At 46.3% G+C, this 20,350-nt stretch overlaps 1 protein-coding gene and 1 non-coding gene across 4 annotated transcripts in view; both read left to right on the top strand.

The window, feature by feature from the left end:
• NCAPD2 (non-SMC condensin I complex subunit D2) overlaps positions 1–20,350 on the top strand; it is a 49,086-nt gene that overhangs the window by 3,825 nt on the left and 24,911 nt on the right. For all 3 annotated transcript variants that reach the window (XM_067545939.1, XM_067545938.1, XM_067545940.1), the window contains 16 exons: positions 204–262; positions 718–899; positions 5,182–5,321; positions 6,196–6,323; positions 6,409–6,532; positions 6,604–6,751; positions 8,250–8,447; positions 8,624–8,758; positions 9,339–9,423; positions 9,796–9,976; positions 10,266–10,393; positions 10,742–10,942; positions 12,166–12,340; positions 12,649–12,733; positions 13,226–13,359; positions 14,653–14,785. In XM_067545939.1, coding sequence (XP_067402040.1) covers positions 204–262; positions 718–899; positions 5,182–5,321; positions 6,196–6,323; positions 6,409–6,532; positions 6,604–6,751; positions 8,250–8,447; positions 8,624–8,758; positions 9,339–9,423; positions 9,796–9,976; positions 10,266–10,393; positions 10,742–10,942; positions 12,166–12,340; positions 12,649–12,733; positions 13,226–13,359; positions 14,653–14,785 — 2,236 coding nt within the window. The remainder of the gene's footprint in view (positions 1–203; positions 263–717; positions 900–5,181; positions 5,322–6,195; positions 6,324–6,408; positions 6,533–6,603; positions 6,752–8,249; positions 8,448–8,623; positions 8,759–9,338; positions 9,424–9,795; positions 9,977–10,265; positions 10,394–10,741; positions 10,943–12,165; positions 12,341–12,648; positions 12,734–13,225; positions 13,360–14,652; positions 14,786–20,350) is intronic.
• Positions 326–637, top strand: LOC137151939 (small nucleolar RNA U85). Its single transcript, XR_010919415.1, has one exon. It is a non-coding gene; the product is annotated as a small nucleolar RNA U85 (small nucleolar RNA).

The raw sequence follows: 20,350 nt of genomic DNA, 5'->3' as shown, positions 1-20,350 counted from the left end.
AGTTCTTTTGTCTTCAGATTCTCCAGGGCAGCTCTCCTCTGTACCTCTTTGAACCTTCACACAAATGCGGGCAGGTGGGGAGAGGATGGGGTTTAGAGGAGAAGTCTAGAGTTGTTCCTAAAGCCTCTTGTGTTACAGCCTTGAACTAGGCCTACTGCCAGTGGTCCTTCTGAATTTTGTCATCTGTTGTCTCTGCCTCACAGCCACTTCCGATCCGTAGATGCTGCAGTCAAGGAGGATGCCCTGGAGCTGATGGTGAAAGGTGGGTATGAGGACCCTTCTCTCCTTTTGGAGGGGTTGGTGAGATTTTTGCTTCCTTCCTGCAGCTCTATGATGATATGAAGGCAAATGTGACCCCATTGGCTGGGCTGCACCCTCAACCCATCCCCGATACAGGTCTGTAATCTTGGCAGGCAGTGCAGAGTTTTGTGCGTTTGCTGTAAGGGCAGACCGACAGGAAGTCCCATTTTCCATTTCATTCCCGGAGGGGATGAGTCTGCTCCTAGCAAGTGATCCTAGGAGCTGGACAGGATATGGGGACAGGGCAAGCTTAGCATTTCCGGGTCTTGGGTCACAGGGGGCAGCCCAAATTATGGCCGATGTGGATTGAGCACAGGTCTTTGGTAATCTGATGACTGCTGTAAGTTTGTTACAAGGGAAGTGGGTGCTTACGGTGTATATGAATAGTGAAGTTTATGCCTTCCCACCTCCCTCCAGTGGTGTCCCGTCACTCCAGTGACCTCTCCTCCATCTTGGATACTCATGACCTGAGCCCTTCAGACCGCACTGCTCACCTCAATGCTCTTAAAATGAACTGCTATGTACTGACTCACCTAGCGGAGGCCTTTGAAACAGACTCTTGCAAGAGTGGCGTGGCAGGGCTGGATCCCAATGGGAAGGTAAATATGGGGGCAGGGTGGATTTTGTGGAAATGAAGATGCATAAACTTGCTGGACTGTGTGCAGCTTTGTTCCTACACACTGATGTTCTCTCAGAGGACTGCAAAGTCAGTTCAGTGCCATTACTGGGAGTTCCCATATGGATACTGGCAAGGCCAATATGAAATGAGGAGAGCCAGGCGGTACATGCACCTCTAAGGAGTTGCTTATGGGCAACAGCTTCAGGAGATTACAGCATGCAGTGCTCCGCTAATGTCAGGCTGCTCTGTGTGCTACCTCCCACTTCTCTGTTGCTGTTCCAATATACCAGCTTTTCTTCTCAAGTACATGGCCTTTCTGTTAACTCACAGACTGGGATCTGCTAGTGTGTGCTCAGGAATTGACACGGCTCTCGTTCGATAATGACAGAAAGGCTTTAATTATTATACTTATAAACATATAAAATGAGCCCCCAAACCAAAGGTCCAGTGTATTTTAGCTGCAAAAGCCATTATCCTTACCAATGCAGGCAAGAGGCAGCGATGGTTTCTTAGTAGCTTCCCCCGAGAGCCTGGATCCAGCATGATCTCAGAAGACAGCTGGGCAAAAATGGCAGGTCCTGCCAGTTTCTTGTCCAGAGTGATTCTTCACTCTTGAAGCTTGCTTGCCTTGCTTATTTCCATTGCTTCTCTTTTATATTCTTAAATTCAATGTTTTTCAAAGCATTTTGGTAATTTACATGAGTAAACACAGGAATTCCTGAAAACAATACAAGAGGGAGAGACCCATGTGTTTTACTTAGTGAAAAGGTGCTAGCCACCTAGATTTGTTGTTTAGTTTCAGTGTTCCACCCTTCAAACAAAGGGGTATTGGGGTTGTTGTGATTAAATTGAGCAATACCTGGGGTGGCATCCAGCCATTGGCTTTGATCATAAGGTATTTTGAGAGGTCTGGAGCCATGGAGGTCTAGCACGCCCTGCATTTAACACACTTCTGTTTACTGCATAGATGAGTTACTCCCAGAGGATAAGTTCATTAGGGAAGATGGTCCAGACAAGAGAGGCAATTAATAAGCAGTTATCTTAATGAAATACCAGACATACTTTGAGAATGGAAAGACAGCGTGGGTGTGTTGAAATGAGAAACAACAACCCCTTTTCAAAAGGGACTTCAGCCACCATTTCACATACTCTGCAATATGCAACTTATTAATATTTGGTAGCTTAATGTTATAAATAGGCCCAGCCTAGCTGAAATTTCATGGTCTACGGTCCCTGTCTTGATGCCCATAAGGCATTTATGTGTCATCACCTAGACATTCCAGCATTACCATCAAGGCAGGTAGTGCCATTACCTCCGAGGTTACATCTTTTCCCTGGACATGCTTGGGTGCCTGCATTTATATTTGAGTTAAGAAAGCACGCAGCTCTTCTTCACGGGCACGGAACTCGATTTGTAAGAACAGTCATTGGGTCCTACATATGAGAATTATTGTATTATTGTCAACAATACGCCAATGTTCAAAACCACCACAAGGGGGTGTAAAGCCAAATTTAGATTGCTAGTGGCAGTTGGAGACCACCCAAAAAGGATTTCCCACATGCTGTGCTGCCTGGTATCTTTTGCTTTGTCTTATAAATGGATACTGGATTTGCTCACATGTTGCACGGTAATAACAGTGTGGTTTGCTGAAGTTTGAACTTCTTGAACCTTTTTATATAAATCTGGGTGGTGAATTAGTTTCTGCAGCTCATCTGAGCACATTCCTAATTGGACATCATTTAAATCAGTCTTATTAAATATATGAAAATCCCCAAGTGAAAGATTGTTGGTCAAGTGTTTGTCTATTAAAGTTAAAATCACATCCTAAAATTTCTACAACTTTACAAAACCGGTTAGAGCTTTCATTTAAAACATTTTGTGAATTGATTATTAGTACATTACATGTAGTTCGAAGACACATACACCCTTTCCCAATATCAATGATAACACTTTGTTTTGAATACTCCTAATACATAAAATATTGACATTCTGCTTGATCATTACTTAAGCATACATTTTTATAATACAAAACAACCGGGACACACGTACGCCTGTTAATTTTTTCACAGGGTTGAAAATTAATTTCTTTCTAGCGATCTCGTACTTTAACTACCCATTGGGACGATATGATAGGCATGAGGACAGTTTGATTGCACTAGTGGGTAGACCCTGGCTTAAAAACTGCTCCTCTGCATTGTCCCTTCTGGATATTCCCCTATATAGTGGATATATGTGTCACCAGCAATACAATAATACTGAAACACAACATCTTGACAGCACCTGGAAAACACAACATACAGCACGGGGCCTAACAGACCAATTAGTAAACAAAATAAAGAAAACTATTTTAACTGCCTTTCCATTCCTTTAGCTGTGAGGAGTGGAACCACTTCTGAAATTTCTTTTTTTCAGTTCGAATTTCCACTTGGTACACAGTGGGGCTTGCTTTGTTGATGATGTACACTGGGCCTTTCCAGATGGGAGTGAAGGTGACCATATCTGGGGACCGGTACATGACTCTATCCCCGACACTCCACTCTTTAGGTCTCAGTAGCGGGCCTAATTGCTTGTCCATTTTTTGTTGATTCTGAGTTGCAGAAATTGCTTGTAACAGATCCCTGATCCACGTGTCATTTAAGACGTGTGGCTGCAGTGTGTCCAGGATCATGTCTCCCAACCACCACTGTTCAGGCATTTTCATTTTTCAACCGGTGAAGGCTTCATGCAGGGAGAAACCATGAGCAGCTACAGAGCCTCGCACAGCCATTAATACGAGAGGGAGTTTTTCAACCTAGTCTTTTCCTTGTTGCTCGGACACCTTTTTCGGTGCTAATTTTAGTGTCCGGTTAGTTCTCTCTACCTGTCCTGAGGACTGTGGGTGGTGTGTGATATGAAATCGCTGCTTGATCTTCAGGGTTTCACATAGTGAAAGTGGGAACCCTGGTCAGAGTCAATTTCATCAGGTAAGCCGAATCAGGAAAATATTTAATTTATTAATACTTTGACAGTAGTCATGGCATCATTTTTCCGAGTGGGGATTGCCTCAGAGTGGGGATTGCCACTTAGTGAAAGTATCCTCAATCACAAGGTAGTATTTTAATCCTTTTTTTACTGCAGGGCAGTTCTATGTAATCAATTTGCAATCTATGCCAAGGTCCTTTAATAGGCTGGTGTCCCAGTGACCCTTTTGTCACCTGTGTGTCTGGGTTGTTTGCGACACACGGTAAACAGTTATAGATAAAATGCTCCACATCTTCTCTTACGCTGGGCCACCACCCTGCTGCCTCTAATAGTTCAAGCGTCTTTTCGACCCCGAAGTGCCCATCCTGATGAGCTAGTTCAATCATCTCTTTCCATACTCTCTGGAGAGCTACCCAAACAGCATTATCCTCTTTTTCCTTTTTAGCTAATACCGGGCCCGTAGTGTCCCTCCAAATTTCCCATTTCTGTGCTTGCCCTGCTTTGCCAATTTTTGAATTTGGGCATCAGCGTCCTGCAATGTTTTTAAGTCAGAATCCTTTACGTTCTGGTTGCGAATAGCAGCCACGGGTGGACAATCGCTTGGGAATCAACAGTCAAGCACCAGGTTTTTCCATCTGCCTTTTGAGCTGGCTAGACAGGGCTGTTATTAGGGCTGGCTTTTTCTACTAGGACTCCTTGCTTAAACAAACTATTGACAGTCTTTTTTTATGCTGGGCTCAGCTGCCACTGGGAAGTGGTACTGCCGCTGAGGTGGGGGGTCCAATCCTGTCACCTTTTTTAGGGCATCAGTTTTCCCACAAGCCAACATTTATTGAGTCCAGACTCCTTGGACAGTGTTGGCCATATCATGGATACCAGCAGGCCATCAGGTTGTTTTAAAATTTCATGAGCTTTAAGTGCTGAGCAGTGATGTACTGCATGGATAAAAACAGTTTCTGGCTCTTCTTCTTTAATGGTGCATCCAGGCTGTACATATAAGGTTGAATTGGAAAAGTTTACAATGGCACAAAGGTTTCTTAATACATTTGTCCCTAGAATCCCTGTTCCTCCTAATGGGGTTAGGGCAAACTCGGCTCTGTTTACAGCCGCTTTAGCTGAAATTTCATGGTCTACACTCTCTGCCCATATTAAAAGAGAGCGCCTGCAGGTAGTTCTATTTGGTGTAGCCCTTTGGCTCCTGTCTGGTGTGTGGCAAAGGTTTCATTACGATAAAGCTTGAGAGTCACCTCCACTTTTCAAAGGCGATGTTGGCTGATGTGAATACCCATAATCTCCTCAGAGCAAGAAGAACCGCGCCAGGGGCTCTGGCTTCTGCTGGGAAGAGGAGAGGCAGCCCCTCATACAGTTGCTGACACAGCTGCTGCAACTGGACCTCCGTCGACTGTGGTGTGGTTTGGTGGTGGAGGAGGAATTCATCAGGTCAGAGATGAAGTGAATGCTGGGGAGCGGTAGGCAGGATGGAATGGCTGCATGGGGTGAGGTTTTTGGAAGGGCTGACTTGAAGGAGGACAGATGGACTGGGAAATCAGTTTTGTCCCACCTTGTTCAAAGGCAGTCCGTATGGTGTGAACCGCCGGGGAGCAGGGAGATAGATTGAGAAGAAATTTGGGAGACTAGGGTAAGACTGAACCAAGGAAAAGAAGCTTGGGAACCATTCCCAGTGCTGAGACATCTATGAGCATCGGTGCCTCACTGCGAAGGCCCTGAGAAAATTTTCTTTAGTTCACTGCAGCATCATGGGTAAATGTTTGTTTCCTGGGACATGCACAGCTGCTGAGTCTCTCTCCTCCCTTCTCCCACCCTTTTCAAACTGCTGTGATATTTTCCAACATCAGAAAGGCGTTCTCAATGCCATCCCCTTTTCCTGCTGGTCAGACAAAAAGCAGCAGTGATGGCTAGGGTGGAGTGAGTTGGGCTGGGCTGAGCCAGTCCACCTGGTGCCGTGTGTTGAGACACTTCTGTCTGTCTCCCCTCCCCAGGATGGGACTGGCCCACTAAGCCACGATGAGCAGCTGCAGCCTCAATGGGTAGGTGGGAACGCCTCCCTGCTGTTGGAAAAATCACAATAGTGGGCTAATTTCATGATTTTCATGCAGTCCATGAAATCGTTATTTACACAGTGCCTTACTCATTGCTTGGGACATAGGGAAGTTGGAGCCTAGGCAACAATTCTCTCTGTGGATCACGGTGAGGATGTGGAAACTGAGAGGCTCCCCCAGTTCAGATCTCTTGGGTTGGGTTGTCAGATTGCAGTGTCAGGTCTCCTTACAATCTCTCCCTATTTTCCTCTCAGTTTAGTGACTGGCAGCTGTTACCGCATTCTAGAGAAGCCCAGCATCAGCCACCAGAAGCATCGAGCCACACGAGAGGCAGTAATGCATGTGATTGCCATGGCTCTGACTCACTATGACCACATGCTCAGTGAGTCCGTCACCTCCCCTTCCTGATGTGGGGAACCCCCCCTTGAGTATCCTCTGACCCTTTCTCCCCTCCTCTGGTTTGGCAGGTGCAACTCTGAAGATCTCCCAGATGCTGCAGCACTTTGAACATGTAGCCCCAGTGTTTGCGGCGGCTGTGAGCCTATGGGCTACGGAGCATGGAATGAAGAGCATGGTGGGAGAGCTGCTGAGGTGAGAAACTCTCCAAGCCCCTGCCCGCTCCATCCCCACCAGCCTTGGGCACTGACTCTTTCTTTGTGCAGGGAGATTGGACAGAAATGTCCACAGGATCTGACTCGGGATGCTTCTGGAGTGAAGGGCTATGCTGCCTTTCTCACAGAACTGGCTGAACAAATCCCAGCGATAATGCTGTCAAACATGAGTGTCCTGCTGCATCATCTGGATGGAGAGGTACAGCTTGGGAAGGGGCAAAGCACTGCATCTCCAGGGAAATGAACATGTCGCACTGTGGTGTCCAATCTCTTTGGCCTGAAGACAACCTATTTCACAAAGATCAAAGGGTTGCAATCAATATTCTGGGGCAGATTCTCTGCCTTGCTCCGCTCCCTGCATGATGAGGTGAATGGAGCAGAAACCACCACACAGTGTCATGCTGGGAATTCCCCCAGCACAGATAATGTCCAACAGCAGAGAATTGGGTGGTGCAGCTGGCTTTGTTCTGAGCTTTCTTCCCCCTTCCCCTGGGTACCTGAAGGGAGAAATACCCATCCTTTGCTGTGTGTTGCACTAGGCTCAGGCAGAGCCAGCTAATCTCCTATCCTGATCTCTTTGGAGCTCCAACAGCCCGGCAAGGAAGCAGCCAGTAGCAGGGATGGTGGTGGGTATTTGCCAGAGGTGGCTTTTTCCAGCTAAAATTATAGTTTTTACACCCCAGGAAAAACTAGTTAGTACCAGGTTTTAAGGCATTTTCTGTTTGAAAAACTCTTTCATTAATGCATACCACATTACACTTCGGTTTAATTACGTATTCAAAGTGTGGTTATATACGGCAGTAGATTTGTAAATTAATTTAGGTTTGTACAAATAAGTAAAACTACAGTGGGCGTAATACTTGGATGTAACTGCCTAGGTACATTCTTGTTTTCTAAAGCAAGTTATACACGGTGTGATTCATTTCACTTTTCAATATTATATAAACAGAAGTTGAAAACATTTGATTCTGTGGCAATGACAGTTACGTAGGCTTGGAACATTAAGCCGTCAGAAGCATGCAGAGTTGCAGAATACCAGTCCAGCGCCATTTGCCCGTATAGCATTCTGTAGCAGAAGACCAACTTTGACAACTGGACACTGATGCAGTTATTTTTTCCTTGTTTAACCCAGTCCTAAAATGGGTATTTCCAGCATCCTGCCCTAAACTGGTTTTTCCTTGGAAATTGCCAACCCTGGCCAACCGAGTGGCCAGAACTCCTCGGTCCTTCCTCGTGATGCAGCATTTGGCCAATAGGGGACCTGCTGAGCAGCTGCATCAGGAAAAGGACAGCAGCTCTTTTGGGGCTGCAGGGGAAGTGGTGCTTCCCACAGTGAGAAGCCTAATTCGCGTCTGTTAAATTGCAGGGTGTGGCTCATCCTCCATTCATAATCAAACAAATTTTCTTAAGTCGCCAAAATCCACAAATGATACTCCATGCTACGGATTGGGTGCTGCAGACCTAGGTGCATAGGAGGGCTGGGTGATGCAGCCACGGGCTCAGCCACTCTTGCCTGTGGTCACACAGGAACTCTGTGGTGAAGCAGGGAATTGAATTTGGGTTTCCCAAATCCCAGGTTAGGCGCCATAAACACTAGGCCGTCCTTGCTCTCTTAGCACGAGTCTTAGCTGGATAGGGGCTGCAGGAACGTGCCCTCCCTCCACACCCAGTATAATGAAGTAGTTTCCTCTCTGCAGAGCTATGTGATGAGAAATGCCATCCTGACAGCCATGGCAGAGATGTTGCTGCAGGTGCTGAATGGAGACCAGCTAGAGGAAGCTGCCAGGGGTACTCGGGACCAGTTCCTGGATACACTGCAGGCCCATGTGTGTGATATCAATGGGTTTGTGCGCAGCCGTGTGCTGCAGCTCTTCACCCGGATTGTCCAGCAGAAGGTGAATCTGTGTATGATGGAGACTGAGAGCTCGGCCTCTTGCTGGGGAGAACATGAAGTCTCTTGCTGGGCTCTGGGGAAACTTCTGCTTCTTGCTTGGCTGGAGGAATGAAAAGACTGCATCTAATTTCTCCAGAGCTTCTGGGTAACACCTTCATTGTGCTGTCCTTGATGCAGGCCCTGCCCTTGACTCGGTTCCAGGCTGTGGTGTCTCTGGCTGTGAGCCGTCTCCAAGACAAATCAGTAACAGTGATTAAGAATGCCATCCAGTTGCTGGCTGCATTTCTTTTGAACAACCCCTTCTCCTGCAAGGTAAATCCTTGTACCATGCTGGAATTTCTGCGCCTCCCTGGGGTAGGGAGGGATCACCAGTCTTTGGCTGTGCCTCTGGCTCAGGCTCAAGGTTGGAGGCTTCCTTCTTTTCCCTCAGTTCTAGGTGCCCTAATATCTGGGACTTCCATCCCCTATTGCAGCTTGTGTGTATGCAGGGGAATAAGGTGGGCATGGTGTGTGGCTCTTAGCTCTGCTGAAAACTTGCCCCAGTTTGATTTGAGTCTGCTGTGGGGACCGTTCTTTGGACCTAGGTTCAGACTTTGGGACCTTGCTCCACCCCTAGGTCCTGGAGCTCATGCTGTTGGCTCGCCCTCCACTTTGTCACATCTTGTCCCAAACTGCTGAATGTCACAGACTGGCAACCTACTGCAGCCCCCGTCTTGGGAAGTGTATTTAGAACCAGCTACCCCAGCTTCCAAAAGCAGGTGTCACCTACAGGGCCTGGGGTACTTCAAGTGGGGGCTGAAAGCAGGATGTGGGGAAGCAAGGAGGAACTTAAGATTTAAGCAGATGTAGGATAGAGAGTGAAACATTGCTGTTCTCCCCCTCGCATCCCCAGCTAAGCTGCACTGACTTGGCTGAGCCACTCAAGAAGGAGCTGCAGAAGCTGCAAGAAATGAGGGACAAATGTAGAGCAACAACTGGTAATCTCATCTCTTTCCCCGTCGTAGTGGGTATCCTGTGCCCTCTCAGCAAGAGTTCCTGTGCATGTCTCATTCCCCCTCCTGTCGTGAATCCATACTCAACCTGTATTGGTCTTGCCCCAGTCTCTTATCCATTTGAGGTTCTGTGGGCTTAGAGGTTCTGTCTAGATGGCCCAGAGCATCAGAAGCTTTCCATATGGAAAGGGAAGGAGGATTGGGCGGGGGCAGGTGAAGGGAGTGGTGTCTGCCTGGGGGAATCTGGAGAAGGGAGTGCAGGACCACAATACCATCTGAGTCTAAGCTGTTTCCCTCACTTTAGGATAATGGGTCTGGATCTCTGAATCATTCCCTCCCTCTGTCCTTTTTTCATAGCTGTGCTGATTACCCCAGAGGAAGAGTGGGAGGCCATGCAGCCAGAACTTAAGACCACCATGCATCAGCTTCTTGCAATGGATGAAGGAGAAGAGGAGGAAGAAGAGGCAGTAGAGGTTGAGGAGACTGCACTGAGTACGGCTGAGCGCATCCTCCAGTTGCTGAGGAAGCTAAATTACAAGTGAGTGTGGGACCCTCCAGTGAGCTACAGTTGAGGGGGAAGGGAGTTCTTCAATCTGCGGAAGAGGGTTACAATTACAGATGGAGGCTCCTAGGGTATCTTCAAGTGAGGGCTGAGCCCTGAGGAAGGGGGAGTACCTTGTGGGACATTGAAGCTTCTTGTGCAGAGTTGAATGTGTACAGTAGACTGCAGGTGCTGACAGGAGCCACTATCCCACAGGTGAATTGCTTCCTGGACAGATTCTCCCCACCCAGTGGATGATTTCTGATTGTGCATCCTCTCTGTCCAGGGATGCTATCCGTCTAACACAGAAGGCTTCTTGCCACTTCCAGGGGATGGAGCCCTTCATCAGCAGTTCGGAGTTGGAGGGTGACAAGGAAACCATGATCCTGGACATTCTGAGGACACTCTACACAGGTAGCTTTTCTGAGCTGGCCAGTCTCTTGTCTTGGGGCCATATTGATACCAGAGCTGTAGAAGTGAAACACTTTATATTCCTTTCCTCAACACGATCTCTGCTTGCATTGATAATGTGCAGCATACTGTAGTTCTGAGACTCAACTGACAGTGTGCTGAGAATCCAGCTCTGGCTGCCAGGCTGAGCTGATGTTAGATTGTGTTCTTGGGTTAGGGATTCCTGGCTCTTGGTTTAGGTCACCAGGGGGTGAAGGCATGTTCAAAGGTCATAAAGGCATGAAGAGGTCAAAAGGCATGTTCTCTCCTGGACCCCAGCATTGTTTGTGGGTCTTTGTTCTTGCTGTGTAGATTCCCACCTGGAAAACAACATTCAGCCTCCTTTGCATAGCAGTGGGCATGAAGTCCCTGTAATAGAGGAGCAGCCACCGCCAGAGCTGGTCAAACAGGAGATGCTGGTGCAGTATCTGCGAGATGCCTACAGCTTCTCTATGAAAATCACTGAAGCCTTGAGCGTGGTCAGCAGGATGATGTATGAAAGCTCTGTCTCTGGTAGGTGCAGTAGACTTAGATCATTCCACCCATTAAGATTTCCATGGTCCTAAGCTTAGATATGCATGAGAGCTTTATTTTGGATATGTGTGAGAGGCTGGGACTGGGCTCTCACAGTACCATCTAAGAGGGTTATCTTGGGGAAGTGTGGTCTTGGATGGAGAAGGGCTTCCTGTGGTATCTAAAAGCCTCAGCAAGCTTTAAAAGTAAATGTAGAGGATCCAGCCTCTTCAGCCAAAGGGCTGAAAATATTTGAAAATGTCAGGTGGCCATAATCAATTCTTTGGGACACATCCTCTGCCCTGTTTTCCTTTTCTGCTTGGGTAGTGCTAAAATAGTGGAAACCCCCTGCAGAACTCCTGGTGGGTATCCCCCGATATAGATCAAGAGCAAGCCTAGCTGGTTTCTATGTTGCCATGAGGCACAGTTCTCCGGTGTGCAGAACAGCAAGGCAGGAGAGTGGCTGGTGGTGTATGCTATGCTGTGGCTAATCCCAACTGGCGTACGGGCCCTTGAGAGCAATAGCCAACTGGTGCAAGTTGGAACAGCCCTCAGGCTTCTCTAACCTGTGTAGGGGGAGAATTGGAAAACTGGAAATACTTGATTCTCAGCTTCTCTTTTCCTAAAACATCCTCCTCCTCCCCCCTTCTTTTTTTTCCTTCTGGGTTGCTGGGGGGCATCTTTGCTCCCTGGTCTCTGATGGAGCCAATCAAGCTCTTATTGTGCTCTTCCTGGGGCTCCTGTCGCGTGGTAGAGAGAGGCTATGGAGCAATTGGATCAGTTACACCATTTCCTTGTGCTGTATCATGTTGCTGGCAGGCGGCTGCTGAGTAGCTGCAATAAGGAAGAAATGACAATTGCTTTAAATCAGTTTTTCTTCATAGCAAGTGGGCTGATTCAAAACATCTTTTGTTCAAAAATTGCAGGACATGGCTCTGGAAACACATTCTCCATTCATAATCAGAGATGTTTGGTTTGTTTGTTTGTCATCCTTTTGGCCATAGCTTGGATGCTGCTGAAAGTGCTGTTAGCAGCCCCTCTCTGCTGCACGAGGAAGGGGACAATAGTTTGTGTGAGGTGTTTTTTTATGTGGGTTATGGGTTTTCTGGGAGAACAATCGGTGTATGGTTTGTTTCTTAATGGTGTCTCTGGCAGGGATGTTTCCAGTAATAGAGGTAGGGGTTGTGTAAAGCTGAATTAACTTCTCTCTCTATTTCCCCCAGTGGTTCAGGAGGCCATTGAGTTCTTTGTGACAGTCTCGCAGTTTGGTGTCCCCCAGGCACTGTGTGGAGTCCGCAGGATGCTTCCTCTTGTGTGGTCTAAGGAGCCAGGTATTAGAGAAACCGTGCTGAGCGCCTACAGGAGGCTCTACCTGAGCCCTGGTGGGGACTCAGAAAGGTATGGAACAGCCGTTGGACATCTGTCCATTCCCCTAGGACCTAAAACCGGTTCTGCCTCTTCCTCGTGAGGTCACTGCATGTTCCCTGATGCTTTTTCTGAATTTTACTGTTGTGGGTATAGTCTCTGTTCTGAGACTGGGTTTCATATGAGCCGCTCTTGGCCTTCTATTCACACGTTTCTGTATCCTGCTGTGGGAAAGGGGTGCATGTGCGCTACATTTCAGGGACTGAATCACTGTATGAGGGATCTGGATCTGGGAGGCAGTTGCATGTAAATTGTCTTTTCTTTGCTTATCTCTTATACAGGGCCAGGGCCCAGTGTCTGGTGCAGTCCCTTTCCCTCCTCATGGTAGATGCATCGCTAGGGACCATTCAGTGCTTAGAGGAAATAGTAAGTACTAGTCCCACCCTTTATCAGATTCTGTCCAAGCTTTTGAGCCTTTGTTCTACTCACTGTGAAGGAGTTGATTCACTGTTGGTTCCTCCTTGTGGCTGGGCCTGGCATAGCACCCTGCTGGATATGTCCTGCCAAAGGCTGCTCCACATCTGTGGTGACCTGCCTCTTCCTCCTTGGCCCTCTGGCCAGATCACTTTAAAGTCTCTGTTCTTCCGGGGTAGTCCATGAACAAAAAGCATGTGGAATTAACACAAATAAACTGAATTAATAAGGAATAATTCCCTCTCAGTGTGTGTCAGAATCTGGCTCTGCCTTCCCTCAGGGAGGTGCCTTCAGGCAGTAGTCATCTGGGAAGCTCCCTTGTTGCCCATTGTAGGGTTTGTATACCTCGTCACATCCCGGTATTCTAGCCATCTCAATACGATCTCCTCGCTGCAGTGTGAAAAATGTCCCACTTGCTGTATTCTTGCATCCCTTTTTCCCCAGATCTCCGAGTTTGTGCAGAAAGATGAAATAAAGCCACCTGTGGTTCACCTGCTCTGGGAGCAGTTCACAGAGAAATCACAGTGTTCGTCACTGGAGCGCCGTGCTGCTGTCATGCTGCTGGGGATGATGGCACGGTGAGCCCATAGTTCAGGTCTTTGTGTGTCAACACTGATCCTAGTGCAAGTGGGAAGTGTTCCCAGAGCTGATTACGTACAAGGCCTCTGTGGGCTGCAGCAGCTGGCCCTAGATTTGGTGGCAAGGTCCCTGGTTTCTGCAGAGTTGGATTGTTCCAAAATGAATAGTTGAGTTAGACGTGCAAATGCTGAGTTCCACCAGCCCCAGCTTTTCTCGGTTGTTAACTTGATTCTGAATTCCCCTGTTCTAAGCTAGGCTTCCTTCCCTTTTTTTATGGTATGTGATATTACAGTTCGGGGTACCTAGTTCAGATGCATTGTACAGATGGGGGAAGCTACCGACTAGGGTATTTGAAGCCTTTGGCATTGCAGAGGAGATGTATATTTCCATCCCCACTTTGGGCAGGGCAGGGGGTGACTTTGCATTTTGGGACATGTGGGTTTCAGTTCCTCATTTCCCAACCCAATGACTCTTCAGACCCTTGAGGCCCCACATCTTGTACTGCATCAGTCAGTGATGCACCTGGATGATCCAGAATTCTTGATGTCGGAGAAGGGAGAATTCCCAGTAAGGTCCATGTAATGCACCCTCCATCCCAGGGCTGCAGCCAGATCATGTCACAAGTGTTAAGTATAGACCCTCAAAGATATCTGATGCACAATCCTAGGGACTTTCAGCAGCATTTGCAAAGCAGACTGACATTTTTTTTCACAGGGGGGAGGAGAGAGTGGAACTACCTTGAACAGCTGGATTCTGTTCTACCCCTTCTGTAAGAATGGTGTCAGCTGCTGCCTCTTCCCCTTCATTACCCAAAAAATCTTTTCTGTTGGGGAGGGGAGGAGAATTGACAACACGGTTTCAGCTATAGTGATGTACAGTAGATGCATGTTTGCAGCAACACCTTGTATGAGCAACCACTGCTTATGAGCAACATTTCCTCTGGGAATGCTTTCCCTGCTGTGAATTGTCAACACTTCCCATAACAGCAGCCACCGCATAGGAGCAACTTAGCAGAGGGCACCGAAATGTTGCTACTAATGAGCATCTACTGTATTCTGTCCAGTTCACCTTGTTGCAATGCTGCTGGCCCTCCCACCAGAGCATGTATAATACCCATCTCCCTGGAATTGGTTTGCTGCCTCACCAGCTGAGTCAGAGGGGTCACTTGGCAGGTGTTTCCTCATGTCCGAGGCCCTCCTCTTCCCTGTGGCTGGTTTCACATATTTGATGTAAGCTTTCAGGAGCAACCGTACCTAATCACATGTATTTTTCCCCTAACCACTGCCTCTCAGGGGAAAGCCAGAGATCGTGGGCAGTAACCTGGATGTTCTGGTGATGACTGGGCTAGATGAGAAAGTAATTGAAGATTATCACCTTGCTCAAGAAGTGTGCCGCACCATCTCCAAACTTGCTAGAAGCAACAAGGTAAGGCTGGTACTTTGCATGTGAACGCCCCAGAATGCAAACCTTGGGCGGGCATCTCTTGGATGAGCTGCCATAGTTAGATCATCTACTCCTTGAGCATCTAATGCATAGGATAATAGGTATTTATCAAGCCTAGGTCCACACATCCATCTTCCTGTCTATGCTATGGAGGCAAGTGGAACCAAATTTGTCCATCACTGGCCAAGATAAAGCTAACTTCATTTGTTGGAAACGGACAGCAGATTCTCCTATTTGTTTTCCCATCAGTGAGCTTCCAGGGTGATAACTGAGATGGGTGCCAGCTGACAGTTCTGTTCCTTCAAACCATGTGTCCTAAACTCTCATAGCATCAGGTTCAGACCTTGTTTATATTGGTGGGAGAATCACATTTAAAGTTTTACATGTAAAGGGAAGGTCAAACAGTGTAGTGGACTGGCTCAATCCCCAGAGTATAGAGCAAGTGTACGTGTCTTGTAGGTGTCTGCAGCCCTAGACTCAAGAATTGGGACACAATAGAGTTTTTTGATCCCCAGACCAATAAAAAGCCTCCCAGATTGTTATCTGGTACTCTTCCAGGAGAAGGTGAGGCAATGGGAGAGCCAGTCTCAGACATGGCCAACTGGGTTGTTGAATGTTTTCACTCTTTCTTCTCCTCCCCATGAGGCCATCCAGAAAATTTAGAAAGGGCTTTAATATATTGAACACTATTTGCTGACCCAGGAGGCCTTGATTATTTTGTCAGATTCAATCCACTGATATTCTGTCCCATGGAATCTACCTTCTGACTTAAGACCTTGTTTTGCACTCAGATGCAACAGGCTCAGACTGGCTGCTTGGACTTTGAAAAGAAACCCTTGACAAAGAAAAATGATTCCCTTGAAATTGTGAATAGGGGCTGTCCTCTACAAGGAAGTCTCATCAAAGACCTGGCTTTGATTCAGACACTGGATTAGACCAAAAAAAGGGACATGGTTAGCCTTGCCAGTGGTGGACAAGACTTATTTTATGGTTCTGTGGACCTGTAGTAAGGAGATTTTCGTAAACTAGCAGGATAAATCTGGATTCTTCAAGTATGGGTAATGGGCCGACTAGTGCTGCCTAAAGGTGGAACCTTCTCCAAGCAATGCCTGTTAGGGCCCACGTGGGTGCCTTCTGCCCACCTCCTCAGTGTCTGTGAGCATTCTGAGTTTGAGACTATATAATGGGGCACTGTACCACCCTTCACCATCTCAATTCCTTCCAACTGTAAGCACTAGATGGAAGTGAATTGCTCTGGTCCTTTGGATCCAGGGTTTTCTCCTACCTTAGTGCAACAAACAAGAGTATCTTAAAAGGCAATGTTAGATTTTTAGTTTCAGTTCTGTGGGATGGCACATCTGAAAAAAAGTGGGCTTCAAGAGATTTTGCTTCCTGGCACCAGATGGCCACGTGAGGTGTCTTAAGTGTTTCAGAGTAGGCCACTCTCTTGGGTGTTCTATCTCTCAGATGTTCACATGCAGAGCACATGAGGAGAGGCAGAACTTATTGTAGGTGCACCTGCTTAAGACACCTCTCCTAGACCTTCCCTGGGTTTGGCTGGGATGCCTTCTGATCCCAAGGCTAAGGAATCTGTCGACACAGACTGCAGCATCAAGTGCTTATTTCATAGGACAAATGGATGCTAGAAATAATAGAAAAGGGTTATGCAATATAGTTCAAAACATTATCTCCTTTCAATTCCCCTACCTTCCCCTTTTCAGGTAACCATCTCACGAAGTTGTTCTTCTGTCAGAAGTTCAGGAATTGCTTCTGATAGGAGCTATAGATGAAATTCCCAAACATTATGGTATCAAGGCTTTTATTAAAGAGATTTCCTTTTGCAGAAAAAAGATGGGGCTTTTTGTCCAATTTTAGATATAAGGAAATTTTTATCTGGAAGTTTTGGTTCCAGTGTTAACCCTAGCCTCCATCATTCCCGTACTCGCAAGCATGGATGGGTTCGCAGCTCTCTAGGATGCATATTTCTATTGAGCTCAGTCATCAGAAGTACCTCATCTTTGTGGAGGGAAAGATGTCTTCAGTATGAGGTCCTGCTGTTCTTTCTCTATGGGCACCCAGGTTCCTTGCAAAGTGCCTTTCAGAGGTAGCAGTGTATCTTAGAAAAGAAAGTGTCTTTGCTTACCCATATATTAAATGATTGGCTTCGTATGAGGATGAGTTGACTCTGTCCAAATCGGTGAATCCTCTTTATAGGATCAGTACTGAACTCTATATCAAAGAGGGCTTTCCTTTTCAAAGGAAAGATTTCTGAAGATTTGTAGTTCTCGAACACAGATATTAATTTTCATTTTATGTCTGATGGGTCATATCGCAGAGACTACTTATGTCATTCTGTTTGAACATCTCTGGATGTTCATTGCAACATAGGTTTGCTCGAATTTACTATTCAAGCTTGGATAAGCTGTATTTGCTAGTCACCATGCCACAGAACATTTTAGGTTCTTTGATGTGGTGGATGAACAGAGTTGATGTTTTAAAGGGAGTTCTGTTTAGTCCTCTCTCTCTGTTGGTCACAATAACCTCTAATGCAGCGGTTCTCAACCTTTTTTTCCCCAAGTACCAGTCAGGTCAGGTACAGTCAGGTCAGGTACCACTTGACCTAACTGTACCTGACTCGACTGGTACTGGGAATAAATTCGGCAGCAATGGGGGAACAATGCCCTCCGCCAAAACTCTGCTGTCGTTTGCCCCCGTTTCGGCGGCAAGGTTTCGTGGGGGTGGGTGGGACTTGCGGGTGGGCGGGAGGGATTTCGGCGGGAAAAATGTTTCACGGCGACGGGGGGGAAAATTGGTGGCAAAAAGGTTTCGCGGCGGCGGGAGGGGATTCGGCGGCGGCGAGGTTTCGCGGCAGCGCCAGCGGGGGGGATTTCGGCGGCGGATTCGGCGGCGAGGTTCAGATCGCGTACCACCGGTTGAGAACCACTGCTCTAATGTATCAGACAATGGATGGGGAACTCACCTGGGCCCTCTGACAGTTGGGATCACTGTGTTCCCCAAGAAGAAAATCTGCACATAAATGTTTTAGAATTGTGGGTGATTTGTCTGATTTTCAGATTTTCCTTTCTTCCTCATTTAACGGGGAAAGTTGTGCAGGTAGCGATAGGCAATATAATGGCTGTGTTACATCAGGCAGGGAGGTGATTCAGCTCTGTGTGCTGACGCAATCAGTCTGTGGGATTGGCACATACTACAAGACATTTATCTGGTGACTCTGCATTAACAGTAGCAGATTGGCTCAGCTTGAGGGATAACTCTCAAATGCACAAGTGGTCATTAAAGGACCAGCTTGTACAAGAGATCTTCTCCAGTTTGGGCCAGCCTGTCATGGACATTTTTTTATAAGCAGGTTCAACAAAGCATCATCTTTGCCCAAGACAGGAAATGACAGTCAGACCATCTCAGATGCTTTTCTAATGCATTGGGGAGAGGGCCTTCTGTATGCTTTTTCCCCCTTTCCGTTAATTCAGAAGGTGGTGAGGAAGATAAGACAGAACAACAGGAGGTTGATTCTGATCACATCAGCCTGGTAGAGACAATAATGAAATTCAGCTGTCATGGGGGGTGATGTACAAACTACTTAACTGTTCTAGAAGCAGCATGGCAGAATTCTTCATCTGCGTTTCCAGGCTGTTCATCTAACAGGCCTGAACTATTGCAGTCTGACTAAAATCCTGTTCCTTATTGGTTCACAGTGTATCACTTTACTTTAGAAAACAGTGTGCAAGAAAATTTTATCACTTGAAGGGGGCTAGATTTGTCTTTTGGATGTGGGGAAAATCTGAGTCCCCAGTTACAATTTTTATTTCTTATGTTTTGGAATATTTGATTATTTAAAGTCTGATGGCAGCTCTTTGTTTCTTAATTTGATGGGAGATTTTTGTTTGTGCATGAAATGATTAAAAGGTTTCTAAAGGGGTTATCTAACATGTATCCTTCTTCAGGGACCAGTTCCCACATGAGATCTTATTTTGGTTTTATTTAGGCTTATGAAGCCACCTCTTGAGCGCTTGGTAGTGTTCTTTATATATCTATTAAGATTGTTATAACACAATCTAAAACATCAGCTAGAAGAGTTAGCAAATTGCATGCATTGATGGCAGTCCCACCTTTATCTATTTTTCATAAAGATAAGGTGGTTTTTAGACCTGATCCTAGATTTTTACCAAAAATAGCATCTGAGTTGCACATTAGACAATAAATTTATCAGTGTCCTTTCAGAAGCCACATGCTAATACAGGGGAATCTGCTTTAGATACTTGAGATGCTAGAAGAGTTCAAGTGGATTATTTAAATAGAACTAAAGATTTTAGGAAGTCTTGAGGGTTATAACTATTTCCAGATGGGTAAAACAATTTATCCTTGAATGTTACAAGTTAGCAGCAGTTCTTCTGGCTATTGGTGTGAGATCTCATTGATCACTGGGGCAGTGGCAGCGTATTTTGCTTGTCTTAAACTGTTTCTGTTGGGGAAATCTGTAAAGCTGCTACTTGGAAGTCAGTTCATACATTTATTAAACATTAGGCTTTTGATTTGGCTTTCAGAGCAAATGCTAGGTCTGGTATTGCTGTGCTTCAGTTGTTATTTAGTTGGGACTCTGTTCCCATCTCCTGAATTCTTAGGACTGCTTTTCAAATTATGCATCAATAGGAAAATACCCAGAGCCACCTGAAGAAATTAAGGTTACTTACTTGTAATTGGAGTTATTTGAAATGACTACATATTTGCACCTCCTGCCAGCCTTCTTTCTCAGTCATACCCTAATTTTTCTCTGGGTCAGTGGTAAGAGGAAGTGAGGTGATAGAGGGTGCTGTGCTCCTTTATATAGCATTGACCTTCAAATGTTTGTGAATGTTGAGAGGAGGGGTGCATGTGTACTCCTGCAGGCACTGTTTGGAGAAGGTCCCACCAATAAGCAGCCCTGGTCAGTGTGTTGCCCATAAGTGTGAATATGCAGAGTCAACTTGAAGAGTTTTAGTTACAAGTAAGTAGCCTTCATTTCGAGAAGTGGTCCATCCACAGGGAAAGCTTCTTCCTCTGCCTTCATTATAAGTTGTTTTATGCCTGGAAACATGAGGTCCTTATCCCTACTTAAGTTCTTGGGGGTTTTAATCTTTTAAAAGTAGTATTCAAAAATAGGGGGAGTGTATGAATATCTGAACATGTGGCCTCAATATCGTGGGGCAATGAGCGTTTTATCTTTTACCATACTGTCTTTTTAATTTGATTCAGGGTTCCCTTGTTCATACATTTAAAGAGTGAATAGAAATGCTTGATCTACCTACTTTCTCATGTACAATAGAATTCTCTGCTCTGGAGATTGGCTGGGTTACTTGGGCCACAGAAGAAGCCTTGAGAAAATTCAGTGTTTAGTGCCAGACTTTCCTCCTTATATTAGTCTCACAGCCCCAGTACACAGCTTCCCTCAGCAGCTCCATGGAAGGAACTGGGGCTGCAGATGCTTGAATGCTAGTAGCAGCCCTTCTTCCTTTCTCCCTTATTGGTACTCCAGACCTGGATTATAACTGT

The sequence above is a fragment of the Emydura macquarii genome, unplaced genomic scaffold, assembly GCF_026122565.2.
Source record: "Emydura macquarii macquarii isolate MOO-44397 ecotype Brisbane River unplaced genomic scaffold, CSIRO-AGI_Emac_v2 contig_1119, whole genome shotgun sequence".
Taxonomy (NCBI): domain Eukaryota; kingdom Metazoa; phylum Chordata; order Testudines; family Chelidae; genus Emydura; species Emydura macquarii.
Note: the sequence above shows the minus strand (reverse complement) of the source record. Positions and strands in the feature narration are given on the sequence as shown.